A 15,782-nucleotide genomic window follows, 5' to 3' on the forward strand; every position below is an offset into this window, starting at 1 on the left:
TCAAGTTAAGAAATATAAACAAAGGGACAAGGTACAGTTTGTTGGTCTTACGAGAAAGAAGCATTCTGGGGAAAAGGTAAGGAAGTAGAAATCACTATTTGAAATAGAGAGATGACTATTCAAACATGGAGGGAGGGGCTACAGGAATGAATATCTTTTGATCTTCATTTACCTGAAATGCACAAAGGAGGAATGAACGAACACACAAACTAAATATGGTGTAGAAATATACCAAACTCAACTAGCAGATACAGAGAAAGGGAAAGGGAAGGTTTTAAAAGGGATGGCAGATGTCAGGAAGAAATGTCAGTTTCAGAGAATACTACCCTCATTAAAGAGGAGTCAAAAAGAGTGAAAATCAAGTTTATCAATAAACATTTATTAAGCACCTACTATATGCCAGGCACTGTGCCTTTAAACAAAGTCATGTAATCAGCTGAAGGATTTTCTTTTTGTGGAATTTAGCTGAGGCCTCCAAAAGTTTAACCCAAGTTAAAGCGGTCAATGATAAAATAATTTCTGGCTCAACTTTCTTTATCCATGTGGAATATTTCCTGGCTAGTTGTAAATTCCAGAATATATCCCCTAGTGTTTATGGATCAATTTACAAATGCACTTGATAAAAGATTTTTCCCTTTGCCTCACTGTAAAATTGTATTAAATTCTAACCATCTCCTTCCTGCTGATGTAGCTGAAGCCTATCTAAGAATTTTGGAAATTCTACTCATGGCTCACTGGTCATTTGGATATCATAAGTCTGTGCTCAAGGCACATATAATTAACTGGTTATTGTAGACCCCTCTCCAAATCATTTTGAACCCTAATACCTGAGAAAGCCCTAAAACCTGGATTGGCCAATCAGAAGAGATATTTTGGCCCACTCTGGGCTTAATCTACCATAATGCTGTGTATGCTCTGCACTGCTCTGAGTGAACCCAGAATGCCCCTTCCTGCATCAACAGCTGAAGCTGACCAAGAGCATTCTTCTGTTTATAGCCACTAGGGCGCCTTGACCCAGACACTATCTTGAATAATGGGATTTTTCTTATCTTGGTATTTTAAGGACATATGCTGTGTTAAATACAGATATCCTAGATCTCAATTTCAATGGACACTTTGACTTTCTCCTATCTTGTGGTATTTACAATCTATTCAATTAAGAAAATTCCTTTCTCAAGCTATTGAGTGGGATTGAGACCACTTACCCAAATAAAAACTCAGAGGTTTTTCCAGGTAGAAAACAGAAGGCTTTATTTTAGCAAGTCTCCCGCAAGAGTTGGGTGTCACCTACCCAGGGCTGACTGGAGTAGTCAGACCCAGCACAAACAGCAGCAAGCAGTTATATACTCTCAGACAAACCAATCCAAGAAACCCCCCCTCCCCACTTGTTTGTCTCAATCTCTTTATCCTCATTGGTTGAGGCAAGAGACCTCACAGTCTAGATTTAGAACCCAAGAGATGCATTTTACTCAAAACACACTTGGGAGCTAGAGGATTGCCTTATTGGGTACAGTTAAGGTACAAAACAAAAGAGGGGTAGTTACAAAACAAGGCAAGGGGTGGGCAGCTGGTGCACAACCCCCTTCCCCCAAAACAAAAGTGAAACTTAGGTCCAGCTCATGCTGAAGCCTTACTACATTTTTGGAGCATAGCTTACATCTCACATGAGAAACTTTCACTTGTCCCACACACTATGGTTAAACACATATGGAAAACATAAATCTGAGTGACACAGACATACTGCGACAGGGTTGCTCTAAGAATATAAAATGTCATAGAGCACTGGCCCTGGAGTCATGAGGACCTGAGTTCAAATCCGGCCTTAGACACATAACACTCATTAGCTGTGTGACTCTGGGCAAGTCACTTAACCCCAATTGCCACACACACACACACACACACACACACACACACACACACGGAACACAAAATGTCCTCCTAAAATTGCTTGAGTCAGGATTAAAGCTCTGACTCCATGTATATGTATGTTTGCTAACTTGAAGAAATAAACAATACAAATTTATATATCACAGAGCCTGTTTGCCTCTTTCACCAAACTTTTAGGTTGACATTATTAAAATGAGTGTACATGTTAATAAATAGCATTGGCATCAGTACTTATCACGAATCTCTGAATACTTTCATATAGGTCTCCTTTGCTGGAGCTTCATCCACACCATGCTCACTAACTGTGGGTATCCCCTAAAGCTGTCCTGGGACTTCTTATCTTCTCCTTCTATACTGCTTTTTTAATTTATTTTGATTTATCAACAATCACTTCCAAAAACTTTTGAGTTTTAAATTTTTCTCCCCCTCTCTCCCCTCTTCCCTCCCCATGACTGTGCACAATCTGATACAGGCTCTACATATACATTCCTATTAAACATATTTTCACATTAGTCATGTTGTAAGGAAGATTTAGAACCAATGGAGGAACTACCAGAAAGAGGAAACAAAATAAAACAGAACAAAAAAAATAGCCAATCGTATGCTTCGATCTGCATTCAAACTCCATAGTTCTTTCTCTGGATGTGGATAGCATTTTCCATCATGAGGCCTTTGGAGATGTCTTAGATCCCTGCATTGCTGAGAAGGGTTAAGTCTATCAATATTAGTCATCGCACAACGTGGCTGTCACTGTGTACAGTGTTCTCCTGGTTCTGCTCACTTCACTCAGCATCAGACCACACAAGTCTTTCCAGGTTTTTTTGAAGTCTGCCTGCTCATCATTTCTCATAGCACAATAGTATTCCATTACATTCATATACCACAGCTTGCTCAGCCATTCCCCAGTGGATGGGCATCCCCTCAATTTCCAGTTCTTGGCCACCACAGAAAGAGCTGCTATGGATATTTTTGTACATGTGGGTCCTTTTTCCATTTGTTTGATCTCTCTGGGATATAGCCCTAGAAGTGCTATTGCTGGATCAAATTGGGGTATGCATATTTTTGCAGCCCTTTGGGCATAGTTCCAAATTGTTCTCCAAAATGGTTGGATCATTTCACAACTCCACCAACAATGCATTAGTGTTCCAATTTTCTCACATCTTCTCCAACATTTATCATCTTCCTGTTTTGTCATGTTGACCAATGTGATAGGTGTGATGTGGTACCTCAGAGTTGTTTTGATTTGCATTTCTCTAATTAATAGTGATTTAGAGCATTTTTTCATATGACTATAGATGGCTTTAATTTCTTCATCTGAAAACTACCTGTTCATATCCTTTGACCATTTATCAATTGGTGAATGACTTGCATTCTTATAAATGTGACTTAATTCTCTATACATTTTAGAAATGGGGCCCTTATCAGAGACACTGGTTGTAAAAAGTCTTACCACTGCTCAGCAGCCGTTGGGGCACATGCTGGTGCAGCTTCCCTCAGCATCTAGGCCCTAGAGCAGAGAAGGCCCCCAGGGCTGCTGGTCCTGTTCCCTGGCTCTCCCTTCACACAAACCACCCTCCCCAGGGGCAGGAGGAGCCGTGGGGGCAGAACTCCAGGGGTTCCAGAGGGGAGGGCAGGAAGGCCCGCAGCCCCCTCCTCTCCCTCCACCATGGGGCAGGGGCCCAAGAGACCCACCCGAGGTGCACAAGGAGGCAGGAGGGATGAGGCCCTGGTCCCCAGGCCCGCAGAAAGGGGCCTCCACCAAGGGTAGGGAGAGACCTTGGGCTGGAGGAGTGAGCTCGAGGGCAGCCAGAGGCTAAAGGGGTCGTGACCATGTGGGGGGCACCCTAGACTGGGGGGTGGAGGGACCAACCACGAAGTAACCCCTGCTGGGGGCGGGGCTTGCATCTAATGGGGGAGAACGGAAGAAACCCCCATCAATAAGTGCAGGTCTCCACCCGAGGGTGGGGGGAGCAATCAGGAAGAGAAGGAGACAGCTGAGCTAGTCTAGGAAGGTCGATTCTGGGGGGGCAGGTAAGGGGGGAGCAGGCACGTGGAGTGTGGGTGGGGAGGCATATGCACAAGACAGGCTGGGGCCAGGCTTCCTTCCCTTGTTTGTATTCTGCTCTAAAATACTGTGGGAATTGAGGTAGGACTTTGTGGAGAAACAATAACAACCCCAGAAAGGAAGGAAACAAAAAGGAGCCAACAGCTCAAAGGCAAAACTCGAGTGGAACATGAAGAGGCAAACAGCAGAGAGAAATCATAAGAGACTGGCTAAGGCTGAACTGTTCACATTCCTGCCTGGAAAGATGATATTTGTAACTCATGAGACCTTCGTCAGTATCAGGGTAGTGGAAGGGGGAAAATTACATGTATGTATGTATAGATAGATAGATAGATAGATGGATAGATAGATAGATAGATAGATAGATAGAGGGCACAGGGTGAGGTGAAGATGAAGGGGTGCTATCTGGAGAATAAAATTAGGGGTGAGAGAGGAATGTATTGGGAGAAGGAGAAAAGGAGAGGTAGAATGGGGTAAATTATCTCACAAAAAAAAAACACAGAGAAGAAAAGGCTCTTACCGTGGAGAAGAAACGGGGGAAGGTGAGAGGGAATGAGTGAATCTTATTCTCATAGGATCTGGCTTAAGGAGGCAATAACATACGCGTTCAATTGGATATGGAAATCTGTCTTACCGAACAGGAAAATAGGGGGAGAAGGGGACAAGAGAGCAGGGGGATGATAGAGAGGAGGGCAGACTGGGAAAGGGGGTAATCAGAAGTAAGCACTTCTGAGGAGGGACGGGGTCAAAAGAAAGAATAGAATAAATGGGGGGCAGGATAGGATTAAGGGAAATAGAGTTAGTTTTTCACATGTCTACTATGGAAGTGTTTTGCATAACTGCACATGTATGGCTGTATTGAGTTGCTTGCCTTTTCAATGAGGGTGGGTGGGGAGGGAGGAAGGGAGAATATTAGCAACCCAAAGTTTTAAAAAACACATGTCTAAAAAAAATGTTTTCACATGCAACTGAGAAATAAGAAATACAGGAAATGGGGTACAGAAGTCTATCCCGCCCTACAGGAAAATAGAAGGGGAAGGGGATAAGAGAAGGGGGAATGCATGCCATCTTGGGGTGGGGGGAGGGGTGAGATGGGGTAAAAATTTGGAACTCAAAATCTTGTGGAAGTAAATATTGAAAACTAAAAATAAATAAATGTTTAAAAAAAGAAAAAAATATTGATTCTAACAGTAAATATGAGAAGCAGTATAGGGTAGTGGATGAAGGGCCAGCCCTTGGCTAAGAAAAACCTGGCTTTAGTTCCTAATTCTAACACATGCTAGTATCATTTAACTTCCCAGTCACTTTTCCTCTTGATATGAAAGGATTAACCAATCAGTACCCACAAAGAACTCTCCAAGACTTTAATTACAGATAGGTTGTCAAACTTCATTGTCTGAGGGAGTTTCTAACACTTCCCCACACTGACAAAATTACAAGGCTAAAATAATACATGTTAATGGTCTGAATTATCTTATTGAAGCAAAAAAGTGTTGACATGAAATGATGAAAACTGAAGTAAACCAAGAGCCCAGAAAACAATATATACAATAATTGTAACAATGTAGATGGAAAAAACAACCACAAAAAAATCAAAAGCAAATGCTGAAAAATTATAAAGAATAAGCTTGGCTTGAAAGAAGACATATAAGAAGACACCCCTTTGCAGAGGTAGAAGGCCCACAAAACTTGTACATTGTACATGTTTTAGACTTTTTCAATCAGTTATGCTGATTTCCTGTTTTTCTTTTTTTTGTCTTTAGAAAATACTATTTGTCATATAAAATAGTTCCCTGAGAGGGAAAGGAAGGATACTGGGGAAAATTATGGGGATATAAAATAACAAAAGATATTAATAAAAACTCATTTAAAAAACTAATCAAGAAACAAAACTCATCAATACATTGCTTACAGGCCAGGCAAAAGATACAGCTAGATTAAGAAGTTGGTCTAAAATATATGAGGGGTATCATCAAAACCTGGTAAACTAGAATTCAAGGAAAAGTCAGTCAAAAAACACTTATTGCTGGTACAATGTGCTGATTATTTTACTAAGTGTTAGGGATGCAAAGACAAAAGACAAAAAAATGAAACAGTTCCTTCCCTCAAGGAGCTTATATCCTAATAACAGGTACTTATATAAATATAGGAAGATTATATACAAGATGAATATAAAGTAGTTGGGGAAGGAGGGTACTAGCAGCTGGAAATGCTTCATGTGGAAGATGTCAGGCTTAGTTTTGTAGGAAATCAAGAATTCAGAAAGGCAGAGGGAGGAGTAAGAGAATTCTAGGCGTGGAGATGATCTGAAAAGAGATTAGGTTTTACCATTAAAGGGGCATTGGTAGATTTGGAAAAAGTGATGAGGTCAGGGTTGCAGAAGGTTTAAAAGAGGTGGGGGAGAGAGGACCATAGATTCAGCACATGGAAATATTTTTTCCAAGGGTTTTGAGAAAGGGGAGAGAAAGTTTGCTAGCTGGTGGGGATGGGAGGACCCAGTAGGGTGCTTTTAAAGGATGGGAGATACTTGGATATATTTGTAGGAAGCAGAAAAGGAACCAGCAGATAGAAGCTTAAAAGATTATAGAGTGGGGATGATGGTGGGAGCAATCTGTTGGAGAACACAAAAGGAGATGGAATCAAAGGCGTGTGTAGAGGAGATGTCCTTGATGAGAAGAGCCACTAGTCCTAATCAGAGTCTACAGTAAAGGAGAAAATAGTAAGAGATTATATCAAGAGTAGATGAGAAGAGGGTTGTGAGAGGAAGATAGAGAAGAGGGAATTTGAGATGTAAAGTATAAGGCTGAGGTCCTCAGCAGAGGGGGAGAGAGAGAAAATGTGTGTGTGTGTGTGTGTGTGTGTGTGTGAGAGAGAGAGAGAGAGAGACACACACACACACACACACACAGACTGAAGGAGAGGAAGAGAAAGTCTTAGAACAGCTGCTATATTTAGTAGGATAGAGAATCAATTAAGAAGTTGAAGGATTTTCTTGCTACAATGAAAGCCCATTGGAGATCAAATAACATAAATTTGTAGTGAGCCCAGTTAAAATAGTTTCATGACTTACTGGAATTCTGTTTGGCAGCCCATGACCAGGAGTGGAGGAGATGGCTGGTGGGAGTAGTCCACGGTTGGAGTTTGACAAGGTTCAAGCACTACAAGGCAAGGCTTGGAGAGCAGAGAATGTACTGTTGGACTGGTTTCCTAAGGAGTTGACCTTGGAAAGGAAGAAAAGTGCAGCCAGGAAAAGAGGTGAAAGCCCAGAAGAGGACTAGGGGGCTGTAGGGCTGGATAAGGTCCAGACGGTGAAGGATGAGGATGAGGTTTCCGAAAAGTAAAGCAAAGGAAAGGGTGGAAAAATAGATTTTAATCAGGTAAATGTCAGAGTTCTTGATCATAGAAAAGAACACTTTTGGGAGATGGCGAGATCAAAATGGATGGTTCTTATCCCCCAGGTGTAGCAGATTAGTAGGTCGCCAAGAGTTGAGTAATTGAAGGACTGGGAGCTTAGGGCATTGGAGGGAACATTAGCATGTATATTGAAGTCTGCTGGTGTGAGGGCTGGAGTTGGAGCGAAAAGGAGATTTGTGAGCCAGGCCCTGAACTTAATTGAGAAAGGAGGAAGAATGCCCTGGGGCCAGATAATTAACAGCCACCAGAATCTGGACTGGGGGATAACATTTAGATGGTGTGACCCTCATAGGAGGAGAGGTTGGTAAATGATGATGATGGAAGGAAAATCTGGAAAGGGCAGTAGGGATACAAAGATTATTTCAATCCCTCCTTTAAGACCAGTGGTTTAGAAGTGGGAGAGAAGGTTCAGCCAGGGATGCAGTGTCATCTGGAAGGAAGTCAGGTTTCAGTGAAACACACTGTATGGAAGGAGCATAAGAAGAGCTCTAAAACAAAGCAAAGTTTGTTAGTTTTATAGAAAGGGCGTCTCAAAGGGCTCAGTAGACGGGGCAGGCAGGTGTGGAATAGGCCATTATAGGGGTTGAGGTGATTCAGGATGAGAGTGCAGGCAGCAGGGGTTGGGGATACAAAGTCACAGGCACTCGGGGAGCAGGAGCGGGGAATGATGCCAGGCTGGGTTATCAGTGCCCAGGAGGAACACCACTTCGCTCCTTTCATTCGATGAAGGTGGACGTGCAGAAGGTCAAGGTTGACTTGTGGATTCTGTGCAGGCCTGAGGTTTTCCACCAGGTGCAGTGTGGCCTAGCTTGTGATTCAGTCACTTTGTACAGGTAAGAGGTAAGCCCTCAGGACTGCTTTTCATTTGCATTTTTTTCTGTTAGTGAAGATAAAACCTTTTTTCAAACAGATGTAGATAGTTTGCATTTTATCTTCAGAAAATTTCTCGTTCATATTTTTTCATTCCTTATTTATTCAAGAATGGCTTTTGATCTTAAATGCGTACATCAGTCTTACATATATATGGTATCCCAAAAGTCTTAATGCTTTAATAGCATCAAAAGCTATGAACTAACAGAAGGCACTAGAACGGCTAATGATATGACATGTTAAAATACCGATATTTCTTATTAAAATTCAGAATAGCTACCGCCTTGTGCTATACAGCACTTTAATAGATCCTTGAACTTGGTAAAAACTTTCATCAGCCACTGCTTGCCTTAAGATCATCCAAAGAACGAGGTTTGGGTGCATCCAGAACAGCTTTAATATGACTCAACAAGAAAAAGTCTAATGGAGATAAATAAATCAGACGACTGAGCCTGCTGAGAAAGAGGGCCTTTGCCACTCCACTGCCTGGCCCACAAAGTGTATAACGACTAGATGCTCCATCTTGTTAAAATTTTAAAAAATTTTATTCAAAAATCAAAACATTAAGTTAGTATAAAATAAACTTTCAAATGATGTTTAGGATTTTTTTGTGTGTGTTTGTAGCACTTATGCTTCTGAAGTTTATTAAAACTTAAAACTGTACTAAGACTTTTGGGACACATTATAAATTAGATGCCAGACTTCTGTAAGAGATAAATGAGGCAAGGGTTTTTTGTTTTGCATTTGTTTTTTTTACAGTCTGTAGTTTCTCTTCTTATTCTAGTAGCATTCATTTCTTAATGCATGTACTTTTAAAAATAATATTTTATTTTTTCTGATTACATTGCAAAAACAATGTTTAACATTCGTTTTTTAACATTTTGAGTTCCAAATTTTCTCTGTCTCTCTCACATCTCCCCTTTCCCCTCTCGCCTAGATGGCAAGCTATTTGATATAAGGTATTGCATATGCAATCATAATGCATAGACTTCTACATTTAATTATCTTTTTATGATCTTATTTATCTCTTATTTAGTTATTCTCTCAACCATTTAATAATGAAAGCCATCTCCTCTAAGTGTCTTTCCGCTGTGACTATTATATGTAGACAACATTCATTTAGAGCCTGGTGGCATATAGTCTAAAGTTTTATTGGTGGAAACCTAATTTCTGCCAAACTGATTTCCAGTTTTCCCCTGGATTCTTGTTGAATAGGAAGTAGTTTGTGTTCTTAAGTTTATCAAACAGTAAGCTACAAAGTTCTGTTGCTCCCGGGCCTTACTTAGCAATTACTGTCCTATTCTAACCAAAACCAAATCATTTTTAGATGCTACTTTCATTGCTGTCATTAGATTTTGTGTCACCTTTGTCTCGGGACACATCCTTCTCCTACTCTCACTAAGGGAGCTATCCCACAACAAAGATGTTTTTGTAAAAGAAAAAAGTTCAAAATCTCTGCCAACACACCCACAGCTTACCAATGTTCTGTATGCACAGTTTCCACCTTTGCGGAGAGAGCAGGGAAGAGCATTTTCTCAACTCTTCTCCAGGGTCAAGCTTTATCACTATAATGGCACAGAGTTGAGTTTCTTAATTTCTTGTAAATTTAACCAATACTAAACTATTTTAAGGATGACTGCTAATTGTAATGCAGTTTAAGGCATCCTTTATGTTAGTTTTTATCACTCCCAGCAACTTCTGAGCATTTTGTTCCTCCACGTAAGTATTGTTACTTTGTTTATTCTACGGAATAACTCCTCGGTGTTTGATCAGGGACAACCAAGTACGTTTTGGGGGGACTTGGGGATATGAGGGGTTGATTTCTAATTAATCCCTTTTTGGAAGCCACGTACATCTTGGGCCTTCTGTGAGTTTGTTCAGTTTCCTTTTGAGCTCACCTTCTTGTCCTAGCATGAAGTGAATCCAAACCTCGTTTGGATGACCCTTCATACTGCAAAGATCCATTAGAGAAATGCTTTGACTTCCCTAAGTGTTTCAGGAGATATTGGTGCCCACCTCAGTCTGGGTTGCCCTATGCATTTGCAGGGATCCATTTGAGAAACATATAGGCTGACCTGTGGTTGTAGGGACCAATTAGAGAAATGTTCATACAGGAGGGCTAGTTTGTCACCTGCCTGTGCTGGGCGCAGGTGACTTCAAGTCAGCCCCTGGTATCACATCCCTGTTGATTAAAGCTCCACATATGTGCCTTGGGACCTCGTCTGGGACTGTGCTTGCACTCTAAGTGGAGGAACCTGAATTTTGTTTTCCCTTTATTCTTTGCCATGGCTAGTTATTTTAATTTTGTTCTTTTCTAGCTGCTCTGGGTTCGGTTGAGCCCTTGTAAGCAGCAGGCAGGAGGCAGTTCAGGAGAACTTTGTAAAATGTTTGCTTGTTGAATTTGTGTGTGTGTTCATCTAAGAACTAAGTAGACTTTGCCTGTACTCTCTGAATGACACCCAGGAGGCCACTTCCTCAGAGTTATGTTTATGTAAAAAGTGAAAAACAAGGAAAAAAAAACCTACTATAATCACTATGCTATATGGATTGTGCCAAGACCCTTTCGTCAAGGTCCTGGTGAGATGCTCTCCAAAGGACAATGGGGGAGGCTGTCCAGGTCCCCAGAAGACTATCCACCATTGGAGGGATGAACTACCGTGCCCAAAGCCCCCTAAGTGATTTGTTGGAATAATTGACCAGGGAAGAAGATAAGGGCACCCCAACTGGCTTGATGTTCATTTGATGAGATTACAGGGCGGGGACCTTTGTAGATTGGAGTCTTGTCCCTTGGAGTTGGACCTGGATGTTGAACCCATCATGGAGGAGGGCACAATGTGCCATGCTAGGAAGCACTGAGTCACTCTGATCCTTACGGACCAGGGCCATGCTGAAGGAGGTCCTCCTGCTTCCGTTATTCTACACAAAAGGCTCTCTGCTTTACTTTCTACAATAGTACCATCTCTCAAATACTTTCCCTTCTCTACTTTGACTCTGCCTCCCCCCTTGGTACAGGTTTTCATCACCTCTTACCTGGACTACTGTGACAGCTGCTGGGGGTCGGCCTACCTCAAGTCTCTCTCCACTCCAATCCATAATGCATTCAGCCTCTAAAGCGATTCCTCTAAAACCCATGTCTGATGTCACCCCTCCCCCCAACTCAATAAATTCCAGTGGCTCCCCATTACCTCCAAGATCAAATATAAAATTCATAACCTCGCTATCACCTACCTGTCCGACATTCTTACACTTTACTCCCCTCCATGTATTCTCTGATCCAAGAAACAAAGGCCTTTTTACTGTTGCTCACACAGGACATTCCATCTTCCAACTGAACGTTTTCGCTGGCGGCCCCCCCAAGCCTGGAACCCCCTCCATCCTCATCCTGGCTTTCTTCACGTCCCAGCTAACATCCCGCCTTCTGGAAGCAACCTGTCCCGGTCCTTCTCAAGAATCTCAGCGACCTCCCGCAGAGACTAGGCCTGATTTATCCTCTATACGTCTTGTGGGAACTTAGTTGTTTCCCTCTGGTCTGACCCATTAGAGGGTGAGCTGCTGAAGAGCTAGGACTGGGGCTTGTTTGTTGGCCTTTCTTTGTATCCCCAGCTCCTAGCACGTGTGTCTGGCACACACATAGCTGTCACTTTAAGAAATGCCTGACGACTTCTTAACTCGCAGTTCTTTTCCAGTACTTCCTTTTCCTCAGATGTACAGACTTTCTGGGACTTTTCCTCCTCCCCTCCCGACTCTCTAATCTCTCCAAGGCAATGGAAGCTTGCAGCAGAAGTCCATAGCAACTGCAAGCTGGACCTTGAATCCCTAGCTGCCCTCTTCGGCCTTTTTTTTAGTTCCTTTTCTGAGGTCAGCTGCTGGTGATTCTGAGGAACAGAAGTTTGTGGGTCAAGAGTTTCTGAGTGTAGGATTTAGGCATCAAACCAGGCTCAAAAAACCCTGTCATCCTCGACTTCTTGCTCCCATTCACCCCCCATATCCAGCCAGTTCTTGTTTCTGCTGTCACAACAACTCTGTTCTCCCAGAGCTGCCATCTCAGGGCAGGCCCTCGTCACCTCGTGTCTGGACTGCCACAGTACCCTTCTAACTGTTTCGAGTCTCCAAGCCCTCCTCCTCTCAGCTGCTACAGTGATATTCCGAAAGAATGGGTCTCACAAGTTACTTGGCAAGTGTGGATGCAAAGTGAGTGCAAAAGAGCCTAATTCAGCAGTCCCTCTCACAGACCTGTCTTTACCTTCCAGGAGTAGTTAAGTGGCTTATTAGAGATGGTTTGTTTTCTGTGCACATGCACGTCTTTCTGTGAAGTGAAGTTAAGACTGTCCCATACCCAGTATCCCTATTGAACATTGAGTACCTTTGTGGGAATGGTCTCTGATACCCACCTGTTGGGGAAAACTCTAGATATGAACCATACTTAAGCATTGTTTTCAACACTTTTCCTGGAAGGACATAGGTTGAGGCAGGCCTTGAGACAGACTCTGGCCATTTTTGGATTCAGCCCAGCTCCTTCTCCCCCTTGCCCCAGAAGGAAGCGCCCTGGTCTAAGTGAGTCCAGTCTGCTTCATTGTGGTCTCCTGGGCCTTGGGGGCCCGCCTAGAAGGTAAAGACACTCTGGGGCTGAATAACAAACATTCCCCACTCCTTTTACACCTGCACCATCAGCACTCTAGTATAATACCCAAGGGATTGTCAAGGGCTTGTGTACACCGTCAGCCACAGGGCAGGCTTCTGTCCCAGATCCCTATCTTCTCCCTTAGGGAGGCTGGTGCCTGATTCTTGAGCTCAGTTTCCCTAACTTGAAAACTCCCAAACTCAGGATTACCCATAAAGTAACCCTCAAGCCTAGAAATCCTCATTCTTAGAAGTGCCAATCGTCGCCTGTGCTCCGAAGGGAAAACAGAAAGAAGGAGGCAGACAAGCCTGGGTCTAGAAATGCCCTGCTCAGGTTCCCCAAGGCAAACCCAGACTGCTTTGGCTTGTCTTTCTCCTGCAAGTAGCAGTTTTCTTCTGGGGGTAGGGGGTGGGGGGAGGAGGAAGGTGGTGAAGAAAAAACAGGGAAATATCCCCCTCCAATAACTGTGCACTTTGGTATGGAAATCTGAGAGAGAGAAAGGTCAGGACAAGAAAAAGGATGGGAGGTTCCCCAGGTCGCTCTTATATGCCACAGAGGACCTAACTCCTGTGACAAGGCTCATCAGTCATCTTGGAGGCAGCTCCATTCACTGGGGACCACATGAGGGAAGTTCCCTGTCTCCTCTCAACAAGGAGATAGGGCTGAGCTTCTGACAAAGATCCAGACCCTGTAGTCTCATCAAGTTGATTGAGAATGACTTATCCAATAATAACAATAGCTAGTATTTATCTAGTTTTAAGGTTTGCAAAGGCTTTACAAATATTATCTCATTTGATCCTTACAACAACCCTGGGAGGTAAGTGCTATTATTATCATCCCCATTTTACAGGTGAGGAAACTGAGACAAGACAGAGGTTAAGTGTTTTGTCCGGAGTCACACAGCAACTATGTGTACATACATATAGTTGTATGAGGCTGGATTTGAACTCGGGTCTTCCTGATTCCAAGTCTAGAACTCTATTCACTATGGTACCTAATAAATTAATCAGGGTGATTTTCCCTCAATCAGCATTCCTCCTTCTGCATCCCCCCATTACACTATTATTTTATTTAACAATTTTCATCAGTATTCAGTAGTGATATTGGTCACTCTTTCTCTGCTTAGCCTTCCCTGGTTTCAGTATTGGGACCATATTTATCTCTGAGGAGTTAGGGTACTTTCTCAATTATAGAGAATAATTTTTGTAGCATAGGTAATTTCTCTGTAAACATCTGATAAATTTCACTTGTAAATCTATCTAGACCAGTGTTTGTTTGGGGGCTTTTTCCTTTGGTAATTCCTTTATGGTTTTTTCAGTTTTATTGTATGATATTGGGCTGTTTAAGACCTCTAGTTCTTGTTTGGTAAATGTGGGCATTTTAGATTTTTGTAGGTAATCATCCACATTTGCTTAAAATTCTTGGCTTTGCTAGGACATAACCGGGTATAGAAGGTTCTGATAATTCTTTTTCTTTCCCTCATGTGTGTGTGTGTGTTCACTTTGTTCGTGAATTTTATTTTCATCATTTGGTTTTCCTCTTTCTTGAAGTTATTTCTTATTGCATGAGTTCCATGAGGTTGACAGCCAAACTCGGCAATTTCAGGAGAGCATTCGTGATCTGTGAACAGAGAAGGGAGGACCATCAGGGTGGAAGCCTGCTCCCCCTCACTCTCCTGAACACTCAGCTCAGTATTAAGTAGGGGCCAGCCTATGGATGTGGGGCAACCATACTGTACAGGGAGTGCAAAAAATAGAATCTTTGAGAAAAACTAGCATAAACAAAGCTGGGACTGTGGGTAGGAAACAGGATTACAACCTGTAGGCATTTAAAGCTGAAAACTCCTGGGGCTGGGGAGGAAAAGCAAGGAAGAAGGGGACGAGGGGCCTTGCTAGGAAAATCTAGATCTGAAACGGTCGATTTGTATAGCCCAAGGACTTCTCTAATAACAAGAGAAGCTGGAAAGGGGGATTGCGCCACCCACAGTGTACAGGCTATTATTGAAAGTCCTAAAATGATATCATAATTTAGGGAGACCTAAATTAGGTCTGATTAGGTGTTCTAACCAAACAGCATTCTATCCAAGTAATCCACAAATTCATTGTTTGCTGAAATCATTCATTACCAGCCTTTGTCTGTGACCCTGGGTGTAAATTCTAGCCAATTAAGAGCTTACAAGTACCAAGAAGCTAGTGCTGACTGCACAGAATCTCAGAATTGGGAAAGATAGTTCAGGAGTCATCTACTTCAGTCCCTACCCCTCATCCCTACCACAGTACATCTGCAAGTGGTCATCAGGTCTTTGTTTGAAGGTATCCAGCAAAAGAAAGTGTGCTGCTTCCCAGGACAGCCCATTCCATGAAGGGATAAGATGGACCTGTTGGGAAGTCTTCCTTCCATCCAACCGAAATCTGCCTCTTTGCGGCTGCCGCCCATGGCTCCTCTTAGACCACACAGAACAATTCCAACACCTCTTTTCCTGAGGACAGTCCTTCAGATACTTCAGAAGGCTATCACACCAGGTCTGAGGTTCCTCTTCTCTGGGCTAAACACCTAATTCCTTCAACTGATCTCCATAGGCCATAGGCTCTAGGCCTTTCCCTGTTCTGGTCACTCTCTCCTATATACTCTGTTTGCCAGTGCAGTCCCTAAAATGTACTTGTCCAGGACAATACTCTCGATGTGATCTGGCTGGGTCAGAAAGCTGCGAGAAGCATGTTCCCAAAAGAGGCCATGGAACAGTCTACCCTAAACAAACAGTGACAATCTGGGATGATTCAAAGAACTTCCCAGAGATTTATACACAACAGCTCCTTTACCAAGGAAAGAAGGACAGCACCCTGACGGGAAAAATGAATTAAAAGGTCTAGAGCCAAGGTCATGCTAAGGCAATGAATACAACATCTCTTGTCCTCAAATGCCCTT

The 15,782-nt window shown here is 42.7% G+C and overlaps 1 protein-coding gene across 2 annotated transcripts in view; it reads right to left on the reverse strand.

Moving 5' to 3' along the window:
• Positions 1 to 5,301: 5,301 nt before the first annotated feature.
• LOC110195292 (uncharacterized) overlaps positions 5,302 to 15,782 on the reverse strand; it is a 33,209-nt gene continuing 22,728 nt past the window's right edge. Inside the window, exon 6 of one of the 2 annotated variants that reach the window (XM_020967982.2) lies at positions 5,302 to 14,477. In XM_020967982.2, the coding sequence (XP_020823641.1) occupies positions 14,209 to 14,477 (269 nt within the window). In that variant the 3' untranslated portion in view covers positions 5,302 to 14,208. The remainder of the gene's footprint in view (positions 14,478 to 15,782) is intronic. The other variant, XM_020967981.2, reaches the window with a different exon arrangement.

Source organism: Phascolarctos cinereus, unplaced genomic scaffold (assembly GCF_003287225.1).
Source record: "Phascolarctos cinereus isolate Bilbo 61053 unplaced genomic scaffold, phaCin_HiC Scaffold_9;HRSCAF=440, whole genome shotgun sequence".
In the NCBI taxonomy this organism is placed as follows: Eukaryota; Metazoa; Chordata; class Mammalia; order Diprotodontia; family Phascolarctidae; genus Phascolarctos; species Phascolarctos cinereus.